Raw genomic sequence first — 16,130 nt, 5'->3', positions numbered from 1 at the left:
GGCGGAGACTACAATTCCCAGAGGGCAGCGCGCCGGCCCCCTCGGTGCCGCCCCCGCCGAGCAGGCCGGGACCTGTAGTACGCGCGCCCGGCGCGGTGCACGCCGGGAACTGTAGTCCGCACCACACGCCCCACGCACGACGCCCCAGCAGCTCACAGAGCGGACCCGCGCACACCCACCCAGCGTCCCCCCTCTCTCTCCTCTTCACCCTGAGGCGCGCACCCGGCCCTGCCGCCACCCTGAGGGCTCCACAAAACCCTCCTGCTCGGACCGGGAGGCCACAACGGGGTCTTGCCCGTGCACCCCAGGATGGCGACTGACCCGCCAGCGTTTCGGACAAGGCAGCCATGTGGTTTGTGTGGCGGTGGCCCACAGCCTGCGATCCCGTCCTGCTGGGCACAGCTCTGCGATTCCTCCTCTGACGGCATCTCAGGATACGGCTAACTCCGGTGTCACATCTCTTTTGTATTAAGTGCTTCCAGACCTGCCAGGTGACGTCAGCCATAGGATTTGGCCGGCGGAGTTGTCGGCAAAGCAGATAAAACGTATATCTGCGCCTCGAGAGCCATTCACTGAGACGTTCCCTGTCCCTACACCTTTCTCTGGTCCTCCTGTTAAATTTCTCCCTGCTCAAACGGCTCCTGAGCGCTCGCATCACTGAAATGGGATGACTGGAATGTGAGCTGTCATATTAAGGAGAAAAATGTCACCATGCTCAGAGCACAGCTGAAGAACAGGCAGCAAGTGGGAATTTGCTAAATTAGCTCATCAGACTGATTCTTCTGTTCCTTCATTCCTGCATTTGGTGTGAGAACAGAATGACTGGGCGAAGGTGGAAAACCTTCTGTTAACCTTCTGGGAATGATAAAAATAAGCAAAAGCACAAAAAGGAGGCACGGAAGAAGTATGCAAGTAGCTCTGAAAGAAGCCAAAGATTAGATTATTTTACTGTATCCTTATATATCACAGCGTTGCCCAAACAAGACCATCATCATTCTTCATTTTTCAGCTTCAGCATAGCCAGCGATGACATTCAGACTTCTGCATAAAAATATTCCTTAAATGAGATGCTTAATTCAGTTCTGCAGTGTCATGACATGCAATTGAACCCATTCTGGTTCAGCTGTAATTGGCTACCCTGACACCTACAGACCTATGACGAAATGGAGTTGTCGCCATGGCTGTTGGGCTAGAGGTCTGAAACGCTGTTCTCAGGCTCTCTGGCTTTGTCATGTTCAAACTCAACGGCGTCCACTGCAGCACTTTTGTACCTGTATGAAATTAAACGGTGTCTGTCACAAAAGCTCCAGTTTCTAAAGCGTTTTAAACCCCAGGAGAATAGCAATTCCTCCTGCTCCTCTGTCTGGAAGTTACGGAGTCTGAGAACAGGACTGGAGCGGGTTCACGTTTCAAGCAGAGAACACATGCTGACAGAGGCACATGCTCAGTGCCTTTCTTCGAAAGTGCTCGTAGTGACTTCTCAAGCTGGTGTTTTCAGTATTAACGAATTGTCATGAGCCTGGGAATTAACAACCGGTATGCCAAGGAAAACCCTTGCTTCTACTTCCAGGTTTGTGACTGTTCAGCTGAGTCTGTTGATTTATTTATTCTGTTCTCTTCCCTCGCAAGCAGATTAGGAAGTTAAAAGGTTAAACTACTTACAAACTGACTTTTCACACAGGATTATTTCACGCTTTGCTGCACAGATTTGCCCTGTGACAGATTTGCCAAACAGTTTCTGCTGCACTCAAGCAATTGCCAGGTCCCAGCTAGAAAAACAGAGATATAAATATCAGCGTACTACCTGCTATGGAAAGTTGCAAGTAAAAGCCTTTGCCATCATAAACCAAATCCAATGTAAAGGCTGTCCTGTTTTCTCAACAGTACATTCCCTCCCAGAAATTATTAACTCACGTTCTGCTGAGGATGTGAGATCCTGCTCCTCTCTGCATAGCCAGTAAATCATTTCTCAGCTAAAACAACACAAAACAGAAAAACTTGCATTGTCATAAACCAATTATACTATTCACCTATAGTCATCAAATGAACCACAGGAAATACTGGCAGGATCCAACTGATGTCTACATCTTTGATCAGAGATAGCAACATAATAAAAAAAAAATACAGCATTTTACCACTAAGAAAGGCTGCAGCACTACCTTCTGCTAGCGAGTCAGTCTGCTCTGATCATTACAGCAATCTGGAACATATAATTAACTTAGCTCTTGTAAGGGTTTTTTCCCTCTTTACCAGAGATTTTTTTTTTAGATTTTTTTTCCTCTATCATTTCTTCCGAAGTAGGGGCATTTCCTTTTAAAATTTGGAATTACACCAATAAATCATGAAGAGACTCTGCTATCACAGCCTATCCCTTGTTCCCTTTGAGATGACCCAGCCAGATATGACATACTCTTCCTGCAGCATCAAGTATGACAGAAAACATTGGTAAACAGCAGAATAAAGAGGATCTTTCTGTTCACAATCTAACAGTGGAGACCTCCTTTGTGCTTAAATCAGAATGCCCAAATTTTGCTTTTAGTCTTTAATTTACAGTACCAACACATGAATGAATGACCCAAGGATAACTGTTGCCTGTGCTTCACAATTTCCTAAACTTTATGAGCTTTCAAATATGTGGTCACCTCAATATTTCTGCAATAATGTAATGAAATTCAGTGTAAGTCCCCCTTTAGTGAATGAAGGCTTCACTTTACCACGGGGTAAGAGACTTCCCATGAGCAAGCACCAGGAAGAAGTTGATACACTGTAAGTTATATTCTAATTTAAACCATGGTAACTTGCTCAAGTGCCTATGTCAAATCTATTCTTATTTTTCTTCCCCCTTATAAAAATGAGTAAGAACTTCAGGGTGCTAATACATCAATTTAATTTTTTGATTTTATAGAAGAAAATACATCCTGTTGCCCTGTTAGTCTGTTGTCCCAAATAAGGTAACAAGACATTTATTTGTTGTTTTATTTCCTCATTTTTTTCATGCTCCTTTTTTGTCTCTCTCACTTGCATTTTATGTATGTGGTAACTTTTCTCTGTCGTGTTATGAAGAACCTTTTGATTCCAGGAAATATCTAGCTTGTTTTACCATTGTATCAGCATTAATTTACTATTGTTTCCTAAGGAAGTTGCTGCTTTCACATGTTCTCTGTGGATCAAGAGATCGGTATCTCATTCATTGGTTTCCTTTTTTTTTTGTTAGGAAAAAAAACTTACCATAGCATCAAAGGTAAAAAATTAACACACTGTGCACACAATTTTGCAGCTGCATCAGCAGCAGGAAAACAAAGGTTGCCAAACAAAGCATTTGTTTAAACAAGTGACAGGCATTCATAATTATACTCACTGCTGAGCATGACAATATAGAAACAAAGGCATGAAGAACACAGAAGATGTGATCAGGGCACAGAAGTAACCCTGGACTATTCGCCATAAGAACTCTGTAGGAATAATTTTCTTTCCTATAGCTAAAATCCTTGATCACATCCTATGCTATTAAACACAAAAAGAGTACTTGAAGTTCCCCTGTTTATTCAGCTTCTGCTTGAGTTGCTTTATTAATTTTCTATGTAATAAGTCTCATAACCGGAGAGGGACACAAACACATCCTTGTGAACATAGCACGTACTATCTTGTAACATAGTGATGCTTAATGAAAAGTTACAGAAAATACATTTTTAAACAAAGTTTATATTATGCTGTTTGTAAACTTGCTGTACCATTTCTCCTTTTATCAATAGAAAACTTCTCTGCTGTTGAAATTTGTTCAGTTTTCCTCCTCCAAGTACATACTTCCCCATCACTTCTCAGACACCATGTCCGTTTTCAATTCTCTCACAATCGTTCTTTGATTTTATTACAGAAAACAGGTAAGGATCAAGCGGGTTTTGCTCCTGAATCTACTTCAGCTAGGTCTATGACTTAGGGCAAGACACAGACATTTTCTGTTCTGACTCTGATCTCACTTCAGTTTTATGCTGAGTAAACTCCATTTCATTCAATGAAGATACTCCTAATTTTCATGAATATGGATGGAAGAAAAGGCTTTCAATTCCCACAGCAGAGAGAAAAACATCATTACATATTTGGTCATCCAGCTGGTCAAAGTTCATGGTTTTGTAAGGTCATTTTTGCCAGTCTGAGAAATAAGGTGAGACGGGTCGAGCACGATCTCAATGTTCTCTTATTTATTTACATACTGTTCCATCTCCCTGTATACATCATGGAAAAAAATGATCAGAGGCTATCCCCTTTCTCAGAAATCTGCCATTCTAACAAGCTCTGTATTTGCACTTTGCCCGACTGTGATCTTCCCAGGATCACGCTCACAGCTGTTTCTGCTGCCCTTTTACCTCTGTTACACAGCTGCTATCTTTGCCCACTATTTGCTCATTTGCCCAGCTTTGTTCGGGTTTGCCACAGACCATGTTTACTTGGTCAGGTACCATTATTATCATCAGTCTTTTTTAATCCACTGGGATTATCAAAAGCCTGAAGAGGAGCTCATCACACTTACTCATTTTAGAGGATTTTACCCTTTTCTTCATACTGAGCGTTGCCTAAGAACTGCTTTTATTTCATTCAGTATGTAGTCCCCACCTTCATACATTTTTTTCAGACATCCAGATACAAAATGTTACACAGCATCTATGTATCATTAATGCTATTATTCCCAGCAGAATTTGACTGTCTCCTAGTTCTGGACCTGCATCCATTTCGACACATTCAAAATTATTTGCAACATAACCCCATTTTTTCCAGGTTTGAGACGTAAAATAAAGTCAGTGTAAATCTTCAGTGGCCAGAATGACAGAATGTCCCCTCAGCAAGTTTTCATATAACGTTTGTCATATACAGGACTATAGGGCTACCGTTCAGAGCGGTCCTGACAGCTTATGAACTGCAACAAAGGCAAGTGCCAAGTCCTGCATTTGGGATGGTATATTCCCATGGCTAAGTACAACCTGGGGACTGACTGCTAGGGTGAAAAGCTCTAGAGAAATGCACTGCAGATCCTGGAGGACAAGTTGAACGTGTATCAGCAATGCTCCCTTGTAAGTGATGAAGGTTAACGGCAATAGTGGGCTGTATAAGAAAGAGCGTGGCCAGCAGCACATCAAGGGACTATTCCCCACTACTCAGCACTTGTAAGGACACACGTGGAATACTCTGTCCTGTTTGGGGATCCTAATCCAAGAGAGGGAATGAAAAACAGGAGGGAGTAGAGGTGGTTAGCAGGCTGGTGAGCTCTGCCACGTTACTAAGTATCCTAGCAAAATCTGGACATCAAAAAGCTTCCCTTAGGCTGAAACAATACGTAACCCATGGGAAGTGTGAGCCAACCCACAGAGAAATGAGTGTTAAAGCCCACCCAGTAATTACCTGACTGCTTTGTGAAAGCTGCCCTACGTGGTATTTTTAGCTACTCCGCAGAGGTTTCACATGGACAACTCAGCAGCAGTCCCAGGCAGCTTTCCACTACTTGGTTGACCAACCTGGCAGCTGTTATGCAACAATAACTAGGTGAGGAAAATGTTAATTATGAAATCAGTTTCCTTGTATCTTTTTAATTAGAGTAAACTGTAAGATTATATTTTTTCTGAATTGCTGGGTTTGACCCACCAATGTTGTAACTGAGAGAAGATCAGGATAGGAACACCCTTGCAGGCACAATGACAGGAGAATCAGATTTCTTGAAACAGTAAATCAAGCAGGTAATTTTCTTTCTGCAAGTAACAGAATTCATTTGAAGTTAACCAGAATGTAAGTACTGAGAACCCTCTAGTAAGCATCAGAAAGAAAACAAATATTGACCTTCTCTGTCTAGTCCAGAGGCACTTACGGCAAACGTCAGATGGGTAGTGACAGCAAGAAATTTCTAGATTTTTACTTCTCTAGTTTCTGTGAAGACAGAGTAAGCACATTTCCATTGTATACACTCACACTCCACATATGTAATTACCCACAATTATGAGCAATGATAGAAGTTTGATTTTGCAGATCTTCAAGCAGAACCCCTAACTGACAGTTGCTTGCTCTTACATACTCTGAAGCAGGCAGCTGAGGTAATAAACGACAAGCATTAAGAAACACTCTCCTAAATAGCAGGTTTCGGAGTAGTAAATAGCACATATAAGCTTGCCGCTTTAGGATACTAAAGAGGATTCCCGGAGCCTGACCCTTGCACTTACACCCTGTGTGGTACGAGTTGACAGACATGCATACGTTTAATGAAAATATCACCAAGCAAATATGTTTCTAATTCAAAACACCAAAAATTGTTAAGTAAAACCAAATAACTATTGGAAAAATATTCCATGGTAAAATATATAGATTAAGAAAGGTGTGATTTTTAATGGCAGAATGTTAATAGTCTTATCGTTTCTGCCTGCTCTGTTACCGATAGATTCTATAGCTTTCAAAATATGCCCTCCTGTGTACTTAATGAAGGAAAATGATCACATGGATTTTGCAGATACTTATGTGAGAAATATTAAAGGCCCCACAATACTTTTGTGCTGTCGTGACGCTGAGGCCACTAACAAGCCTTAATGGCCCTGACAAGCCTCACCTGCAGCCTCCACCCACAGCCCTGCCCATGGGCCCCCAGGCTCTGCTATTGGGGTACTTGTCTTCAGGTTTGTCTTTAGCCCTGTCTCTGGGAAGGACTTTGGACCCTTGTTGTTGCTTGTCTTTGGCCCTGTCTCCTTTTGCTCCTGCCGGAGCTCTCTGGTTGGACCTTGGACTTGGTCTGTCCCTTGCAATGTTTGGGACTGCCAACGGACCCTTTTACCAGCTGCCAGCTCTGTGCAGCCTCTGTGGGGTGGTGTGCTGCTGGTAAGGGTACTGCCTGTGCTGGGGTCATCCTTGGCTCCCCTCTCCTTGGAGAACGGCTGGCCCATGCTGCCCCCTGACATGCCTGGGCACCCTTTCCTGATTGCTCTCCATCTTCGTTCCCATTTGGCCTATTACAATCTGTAACACTACGAGACATCTTTAGCAGATGAATTGCTTGCCCATTCCTATGCTGGGCCTGAAAAACTACAGCTCTAACTCAGGACTTCCTTGTGTCTGTGCCATTTACATGGATTGCAGCTATGGGAGAAAGAGCAAACATCCCAAAGAAAATTAAAGGATGGGATTTTGGTACGGATCTTTCACCTAATATAACAAAGTTATTGGAATTCCATGTGGAAATAGTAAGAGAGTAAAATTCTTCATGTTTTCATCTCTAAGAAACACAAGTCAGGAAAACATCTCAATCTGTTCTCCCCACTGAAAAAAAGCAACAAACGCTTCAGCTGGGTCAAAGTGGTGTGTGAGTGGGAGGAGTAATGATGGTTCCTTATGTCTGTTCCTATTTCTAGTGTAGAAAAAACTATCCCTCTTATGGGACATCTGATAGTGCAGAAGAATAAATTCCTCACCTTGAGGCTGCAATGCTACTGTATTACACGGCTGGAGCTAAAATACTCTTCTGCTTCCTGTTCTCCTGGCCAAGCCTTGTATATCTACTAGGTTTCTGTGCATTCCTCAGTTTGAGGAGTCACCAGTCCTCAGAATTACAGCTGTTAATGATAGCAATTCTTAGCTATCAGTATTCAAATATACAACTATTCAAATTCAAAGCATGTATGCATGAAGAAGTGATAAGAAACCTCTCTTCTTGCATACAAAAGAGTGGTTTCTGCAACCCTTCAGTGTTCTTGGAGCCAGATGAGAAAGAACCTGGAAAGCACATGTAGAATAATGATCAACTAGCCGTCCCTCCAACAAAATGTAGAGCCAATAAAGAAGGCAGTCTAGGGACAAGTTGAAAATTAACTACTTGGTTAGCTCCACCTCTTCAACCAGGAAAGGGTGCTCTCAATTTTTTTTTATAAATAGAGGTCTGGAGACCCCTTAATTATCTTGAAGCTGTATATCTACAGGATTATTTTTCTCTACTTTGTGTTGATAGGTCACTAGACTCTGGAAAGCTCCTCTGGCTGTTTGACTAACTGAAGATTTTAAGTGCCAAGGTGACAGCAATGAATAGTGTGAGGGCAAATACACTGGCGCATTTATACAAGCAGTTGAAAACTATCTGGAGTCCACCAGCAGTGCCAGCACGACTCTGCAGTTTGGCCGCCTGCACTCGTAAAAACAGGAATGATGCGTGTAAGTGTATTTTGTTTTATCAAAATAGTACTGGATACCCGTATAAGAAAAGTGCAGGGGTACAATGACAACAAATGTAGTTAAGTGTTGCTCTTCTTTCTTATTTGTCAGCTAACCAAAAAGGGAAATTTGAGAATGAGACTGAAAGACTAAAGAAAAAAGAGTGAATAGAATGAGAGAAATTAGAGATAGAAATACCTTATTGAATTGCATGATTTATCTCCATGGGCAGAATTAAAACATTGTTCTTTGTTATTTCTGCAGTGTCAATATTATTGGGTTGTTTGTGATTTTAACTTGTAACTACAATGAAGTAGCATACTATACAACAATTACTTTTTAATTTTGTCCTGCAAGGTTTTGCTGGTTTCAATGAAAACTGCATTTAGAAGTGTAATTCAAAGCATGTTTAGCACAAATTGATTCTGAGTGACTTTGAATTTAATAGACACTACAATGTTTAATTTTGAAAATGAGGTCTAATAGAAGTAGAAGTCACAAAACCCTCCAAATGTGGTGTATAGAACTAACAATGAATGACTTCCTGAGAGGCAGGACACTACTGGAAGATGTCAAAGATTTAGCTATTTAAAATACTGATTAACTTATCTACAAATAAGATGAGGCCAGCCAGAGACTGCATGTCTACTTGCCTGTGTGCAGATAATGTCAGCAGGAGCAATAGTTAAAGAGTAATTTTTTACATCTAAGAAATCCTTTTGTTTCTTTTTTTTTTTCCTCTGTAAATGTATTCAGCTTACTAACTTTTCCCAAAGAAGAGCCAGATCCCTCCTTCGATACTGAGATGTGATTCCCTTCTATTTAAATTATCAAACAACTTTTGTATTTACTGAAAACAGCTCATTTTGTGGCTGATATAAAACAAAGCAGAATGGAGACCAGCACAAGGCTTTGCTTGTATTGAAAGTTAGAAGAAATATTCAGTAACTTTCAGTGTTTAATAGCTGTGCACTTGAAATGCATTTTGGAAGATGATACCAAAATACTTTCTTCCACTGAGTGATCAGCATTTCATAAAACCTGGTAGGTTAGCTGCCAAGTGCAATGTGTGCTGTGTTGTATATATTCCTAGACATGGAAGCTTTATGTAATATACAGCATGCAAGCTTCCCTGTTACTCAGCACATCAGAAAAAATTCAGAGCAGCTTTTATGAAGATACAGTGTTTGTGATGTTTTTCAGAGTTCTCAGTCTAAATTTTCTCCTTTTTTTTTTGCTACTCAGAATTGAAAATGTGAGTTGTATTCTGAAAGCTTAAAACAGAATGGGAACTTCAATCGAGTAGTGTAATTTGTTAGTGCAGCACTCCGCCTTCATTTTAAAAAGTTGCCTTTTAAATCTATCGAAGATGCCTAATTCTAGAATCAAGATTAGCATTGAATTGTTTTACTAGTGAAACAACCACAAGAAAGAGCCTAATTCCTAATGCAAAATTTAAATCAGTCACACCTGCATCCATGACAGCATTTTTCCATTTTCTGATGGGTGCAGAGCTTTCTTAGCACAGCTTAAAAGTTTCTTAAACTTTTACTTCCTTCCCTACCAGTTTTTTCTTCACAAGCATGCTCAGAAACTTCATTTTTTCCCCATTAAAATAAGGGGGGGGGAAAGACATTGTTCCTCTATTCAAAGAAAAGCACTATAGTAATGTTTATAAAAACAAAGATCCAATTTCTAACAAATTTGTATTAGTTAGGTGCATTTAATAGTACCTTTTCTAATGAATTCATATTAATTAGGTATGTTAATTAGTTTGTACAACTGATGTACACCCACTCCACAAGAGGATGTGTGCATATGAGGGAACATATTCTAATAGTCACAAGCAATGTCTATATCACTCCTTTATCTGCAATTTATCAGCAAACTTCTTCAGCGTTGGAAATTCAACAGCTAAAACCAAAACCTGTCCCAGTAAGAGTAATGCTTGGGCTCACACAATACTGCTCATCATCTGTAGTGATACGAAGTACTGCATCAGAGGGGAAATCCAGAGAATCCATGGTAACTGTGGTTAAAAGTCTTGTATTTTTATTCATTACTTTGTATTGTTTATTCATTATTTTTATATTTGAAGACATAAAGTAAGACTGCAAGTGAATATTCATTGCGAGCCCAACGACTTCCAATTTCAGAATATAAATCACACAGATAATATAAATCAACATCCTTCAGTAAAAAAGTAACGAAACCCATGAATCAGCAGCACAGAATCCCTCTACACAGTTTCTAATTCTTCTGCTTGTTCAGTATGAATATACCACAAAACTTTATGGCCTATAGAATTAAAAAATTCAGGAACAGAACATATTACAATTATGTGTTAGACTTACGTTTCATCAGCAAAAGTATTACTCTAGGAAAATTATTTGAAATTGTTCAGTGGAGTAAGAAGGTAAACTGGAGAAAAATGAGATCTCTAGATCTCCACATGTGATGGAGAAAGTAATTATTTTATGGTTACCCCATGTCCATTAGTTTCCAGTAAGGGGCTAAATGATGCCGTATTTTTTGCTGTGGACACTTGTCCATGAGGACCTGTACTGAGAAACCAAAAAACCAAATCAAAAACTCACTTCATGGTAACAAACATTCCAGGAAGAGATACAAGGCAGTTCCATGATAAGACCATTGACAATTAAATTAACTAGAATAGCTATCTAACTCTTTTTACTCACATTCCTCTTTTCAATTTAAGGCAGATGTTATTTATTACTTAAATCTTTCTCTACTCCATGACATTTATGCAGGAAATGCCAAAACAAACTGATTCAGGAAAACACTATCTTTGGAATGCCTGGTTTCGTCTGCCAGTGACTAGACACCAGATCTGAATAAGCCAACCTGTGGGTTCCTCCATCTGGTGGCTAGACCCTGTGCACAACATGCATTCAAAGCAAAAAGCACATTCGATTAAATTCCGCTATTCACAGCTGACAGTACAAACAGCCCTTTGGGTGACAAAAACTTGATCAAAGAAACAGTAAAATTGGACTATTGAGCTCTTAGGTAATGTCTTCAGTGTAAAGTTCACCATTTTCCCGAACTTCATCTCTTTTATCTTCCCTCCCTCACCCCTCCCACTCACAGTAGTCGTCTCTCGCCGAGCTGGGTGGTGATTCTTTCACTTAGCAGTTAACTCAGACATTTGCTGTGAGGACATAGGTTAAACGATTCAAAGGCTGGCACTTCCCAGCACTTTTTCTGGATTCTCCTCGTGTTCCCACAACGACAAAAGTATTTTTCTGCACCTCACTGGGAAAGAGCTGTAGAAACATTGCTGAGAATCATGGCACATACGTAAAAATTTCTAGTGACATGGACTAGTGCAGTGGATGTCCGTACTAAGCTTGGTGGTATCTTGCAACAATATACGAAGGCAGTGGTTTCAGACACCTTTTAACACAACAGAGAGGGAGTTGCTGTAAGTACTCGTCGTAGAGATTTTTAAGGCTATGGAGTATACCCTCACCCTAATTATTGCCACAGCAGACTTGAATTGCTTTTTTCTTTCTTCTCCTTTTAGAAGAAGTTACAAGAAAAGCAGAATCCTTCAAGTTTTTTATAAATAGTATAAGTAAGGCAATGACACACAATCCAGGTGTGCCATCTCCAGGACTGCACATACAATTGCAGTAACTACACATATTGTCCATGAGATATCTTCTAAGCCCTTTCCATGCTGAGTTACTAAGCCTGCATGCATAATTTTAGCAAATGTTTTTATACAGAAAAGATAAAGCCTCTGTTTGCTTTACCTTGCCAACTGGAATTACCTCCTCCTTATCTGGACTTCGCCTCAGCCACTGCCTTCTCATCCAGGCTCCTATCTCAGCCAAACATTCTGGAAGCAGAGAAAAGCTCAGCATTTCACAATCTGCTGCTGCTTTCCTGTTGAGCTTAGAGTACTCTGTCAGTTACATCCGTTTGATAAAAAGCACTGGACTGTTTATCAATAAACTGGCCTACATCACAGTCCAAATCTGACATCAATTCAGCAGAACTTTCAACACCTTGTCACGATGGACCTCGGCCAACCATCATTGCTATCTTCCAAAATCTTGATTCATACTAAAAAGCTTCAAAGAAATCAACCTATCTTGGATTTCCTCTGTAATATTCAATCCAAGTGGCTGAAGCAGAGCCATGGTCCTTTAAAATGGTTCTTTATTGAATTTCAGTTATATGTTTATTTTTCTTTTTCTAATTCAGAATGTGTTGCTATGGAAAGCACCCCTGCTCAGCTTAGGATAAAAACATATTTCCTCCAAGTGGGTGAGGTTTCTCAACTGTTCCCACCATGCTGTACTCCCTGTTTTACTTCAGAGCTGGGTAAAGTTTGTTTGAAAAATCCCTGCCTGTGTAAACAAATCAAAGTGCCTTATTCAACAGGTCGTCTTTCTTTTTTCCTTTTTAAAGCTCAAAACCATGAAGACTGAAATCCAGTGAAGCTGAGTCATTTTACCACTCATTCTTATGTCACAGCTACCTGAATTAATACTCTTTCTTCTAATTTCATAACCCATATGTGAGAACTCTCTCCTCCCCAGGATACTTTAAGGGAATTTAAAAATGAAACATTGAAAAATGTTTTGTCTCTAAATCAAGTTTACAACAGTATAAATTGGCAGTAAATCCTTTCATTTAACTGAATTTATTTTGGATTTTTACCATAGAACTGTGGCCTTCAAAAAATTTTCTTGGAAATCGTGTTATAAATTAGGATAATCTGGTAATATACACAACCTGTATTTTCACCTGGATCTTGACTCCCACCCCACAGCTTTTGATACTTGTATCAATGCTAAATGAACTTTTTAACAATTACTCCAAACAGACCTGCTAAAGCATCCACAGCTGCAATTAATTATAGAAAATAATCAAAAAGTTTGGGACTATTTGGATAGCTCTATACATCTACTTCAGCTGGGAAAGGCAGGAAAAAACCACAGTGCAAATGTAAGAAGCCTCCAAATACTATAAAATTAAATGGAGCATCACTGTGTCTGTCTGGAAAGTTTTTAAAAAATAAAATAAATCATGCACAGATTAGGTCTGTTTGTGGCAGATCTTTCCTCACGGGGTGACTCACATCTTGGTCATGCCTGTTATATTACAATATTTACTCTAACTGTTCTGACAATACCATAGATATGTGTGTAACAAAGGTAAACAATAGACTAGACCCTTCCTCAGTGAGCTAATCATAAATGAGGCATGTATAAAGCCAAGTGTGCAAACTGCATGCTATCTTAATTCTCAGCTTTTGATATTATTTTTTTTAACTTTGCACATTTGAAAACAGACCTAGTAGATGAGGCTTCTATTTCTCTTTCCACACAGACTCTGTGCCCCTTTAACTCCTCCAGTAAGCCAATTGTCAGATTTCTGGTTGTGGTGTTCTCTATACACAGAAACCACTCTTGGCTCAGGAACAAGAGAGAGCATAGCTGAAACCTCCCAGATGGTTCAGAAACGTAACAATTTTGGAAAAAAAAACATGTCAACAACAAAGATATTGTAATTCTGGCTGCTGTTGTTCTCTCCAGCTTGCTGCATGAGAGCCATGTCTCTCTTGCGTGAACCACCATCTTTAGCTGGGACAGAGTCAAGGAGAAACTGTTTCTGGAATGGTCCAGAAAAGAAGATTTTGGCCACACTGGCTAAGTGCTGGGAATAAAATTTAGGCCTTATGTTTCCTTTTGCACACGTAGTTTCTGCCTTTCTGTCTGCAGTTTCCAAAACAAACTATCTCACTACCACTTAACTCACATTTTGAAGGGTTTTCTTTAACCCCCTAGGGAAGAGAAGGGTTTTTTAATTAAATGCTAAAGTTTTACGGAAATTTATGCTCAGTAAGAAATAGCATGTGCGTGTAAAACTGGATGCAGATTCTGGGAATGATTCAGAAGGAAAACAAAAGTGTTGTAGGTCAAAGTTATTTCTCTTTAGTTTTGCACCTGAACAGCCCATCGGTGCCAAAAGCCTACACCATAAGAACTTTCCTTTGGTTCTGCTGTTCAGCCCACAAGAAATGACTCATTCTGTTCAGCTTAGTAGCTCTATAATAAACTACATTTTCAAAACCTTGCAGGATCAAATCCCTAAAAAAACTTCACAAAGTTTGGTCTTCTTAATGTCACAGTGTAAACCAGTGGAGGTTGAGGTTTGGATTTTTTTTTCAATTTCTTTTAACGTACAGAAAAGCAATAGTTGTACAAAAAACAGGTTATGCTCTGCAACATTCAGCGTCTATACTATGATATAGGGCATACACACGTTAGTTGATTTGGTAGATGTGACTGCTAAGCTGCGCAAGATTATCAATAGTGTTTAGAGGACACCTCACAGAAGAACAGAACGTGAAGGAATGACAATCTTGGTTTGTTAGCAGATGAGAATAAAACCCAGTATCTCTTGCTTCTGCTCAATATTAAAATATCTGAAGCTATGTCTGAGATCCTGGCTGCAATTAAGCATGAAGCTTATATGGGCTATCCTCATGACTAGAACCTACCTGTTGCTCGTAAGTAGCTTCAGCAACAGACATGTCTGACCTGTGCTAAATACAGTTGCCTAACCGTGACCAATAAGCTATTAAACTGTGATTAGGCCTGAATGAATAATGATGGTTATGGGCAGCAACTGTTTTTAATTTCACCAAGTACCTATCTCTTCTTTTTAACTTACAGGACGCTATATGTTGAGGATAGTGAGGTTAACCATCCTGAAAAACACTGAGAGTCAAACCAAGAATTCATGTTTGCCAATGAATCCTGCTATACAAAAAAAGGCTGCACTTTAAAGAAAGCATGTCTTGGGGGAGGGAGGAAGTAAAATGAAATTTAAACGCAGGTTTAACATCCTAAGATCACGTTCTGTTTGCCTTTGTACATCTCTTGATGACCTGTCTTCTGATCATGCAGCCACTCAAAGCAATTCACTTGCCAGATTTCAACCTCCTCTTACTGAACTCAATAGTACTTTAAATATGTTATACTGTGAATGCAATGGAAACTTCTCAAACAATGTTGTAAACTTGAGCAAACACTTCTTGGTTGGCTCAAGCCAAGTATCTAGTCTTGTCCCCATTTCAGTAAAACACTCTCAATTCTACGCCACGTTCCTCATGAAAATTCAAAGCTACTCACCCTAATAAGATTAAAAATCTCCAAAAGGTAAATGCAGATTTGCAAAACGATTTTAAGAGAGTAACCAAGAAATACGATTCGAAGCAGGTGGCAAGATGGAGGCCCAGCGCTGAAGTGTGGTGTTCTGCTGCTGGCTACCCAACAGACCCGGCAAAAATGAGGACACTTATTTCATCTTTGCACTTTCACTGAGACCGTCAGCTTTCTGTCAGGCTTCCCTTTTTGCTTTGTGTTCCTCACTGGCAGCTGTAACACAGGAAAGGTGCGAGGAGTAACCAAGGTGTTACCCACCGAGGCCTGCCTCAAGCGGCGTCAGATGAACACCAGCTCAATCGGCCCCTTTTACCATCCTGGGGTGGGCCTATTTTGGCCTCCAGACTTTGGGACAGAAGCAGTTGGGTTAAGTGGCTATAGCATTAGCTTTATCCTAAATTTGTGTGCGGTTTGGGGCAGGGACCCTGCTGCACCAGGGCCACCGGTATCTCTGTGGGAAAGGGACCATGCTCCAGCCCACCTCCAGCTGGGAGAACCCAAAACCTCCTACACGAGCAAAACTAACTACACAAGAATAAATGCTACTCCCCTGAGGTGTGTTGACCCTATCGCCCTGAGAGGAAATAAATTTTCGGTGTGAGTCAGGCAGAAGGATTAGCCTAACCATGGCAAACACGCACCCATAGGGAACTGGGGTCTCTTCTCCACGGTCGTTAAAGAATAACATGCCCGTCTCGGCCTGTCCCCGAGGGAAAAGCAGAGGCAGAAGCCACCCTCACCGCCTCGCCTCTG

General features: G+C 40.5%; 1 protein-coding gene across 1 annotated transcript in view; it reads left to right on the top strand.

The window, feature by feature from the left end:
* Window positions 1–8,020: 8,020 nt before the first annotated feature.
* CA5A (carbonic anhydrase VA, mitochondrial) overlaps window positions 8,021–16,130 on the top strand; it is a 20,675-nt gene continuing 12,565 nt past the window's right edge. The window contains exon 1 of the mRNA XM_009890036.1: window positions 8,021–8,172. Within this exon, the coding sequence (XP_009888338.1) occupies window positions 8,043–8,172 (130 nt within the window). The 5' untranslated portion in view covers window positions 8,021–8,042. The remainder of the gene's footprint in view (window positions 8,173–16,130) is intronic.

The sequence above is a fragment of the Charadrius vociferus genome, unplaced genomic scaffold (genome assembly GCF_000708025.1).
Source record: "Charadrius vociferus isolate BGI_N301 unplaced genomic scaffold, ASM70802v2 scaffold1028, whole genome shotgun sequence".
NCBI classification, from domain to species: domain Eukaryota; kingdom Metazoa; phylum Chordata; class Aves; order Charadriiformes; family Charadriidae; genus Charadrius; species Charadrius vociferus.
Note: the sequence above shows the minus strand (reverse complement) of the source record. Positions and strands in the feature narration are given on the sequence as shown.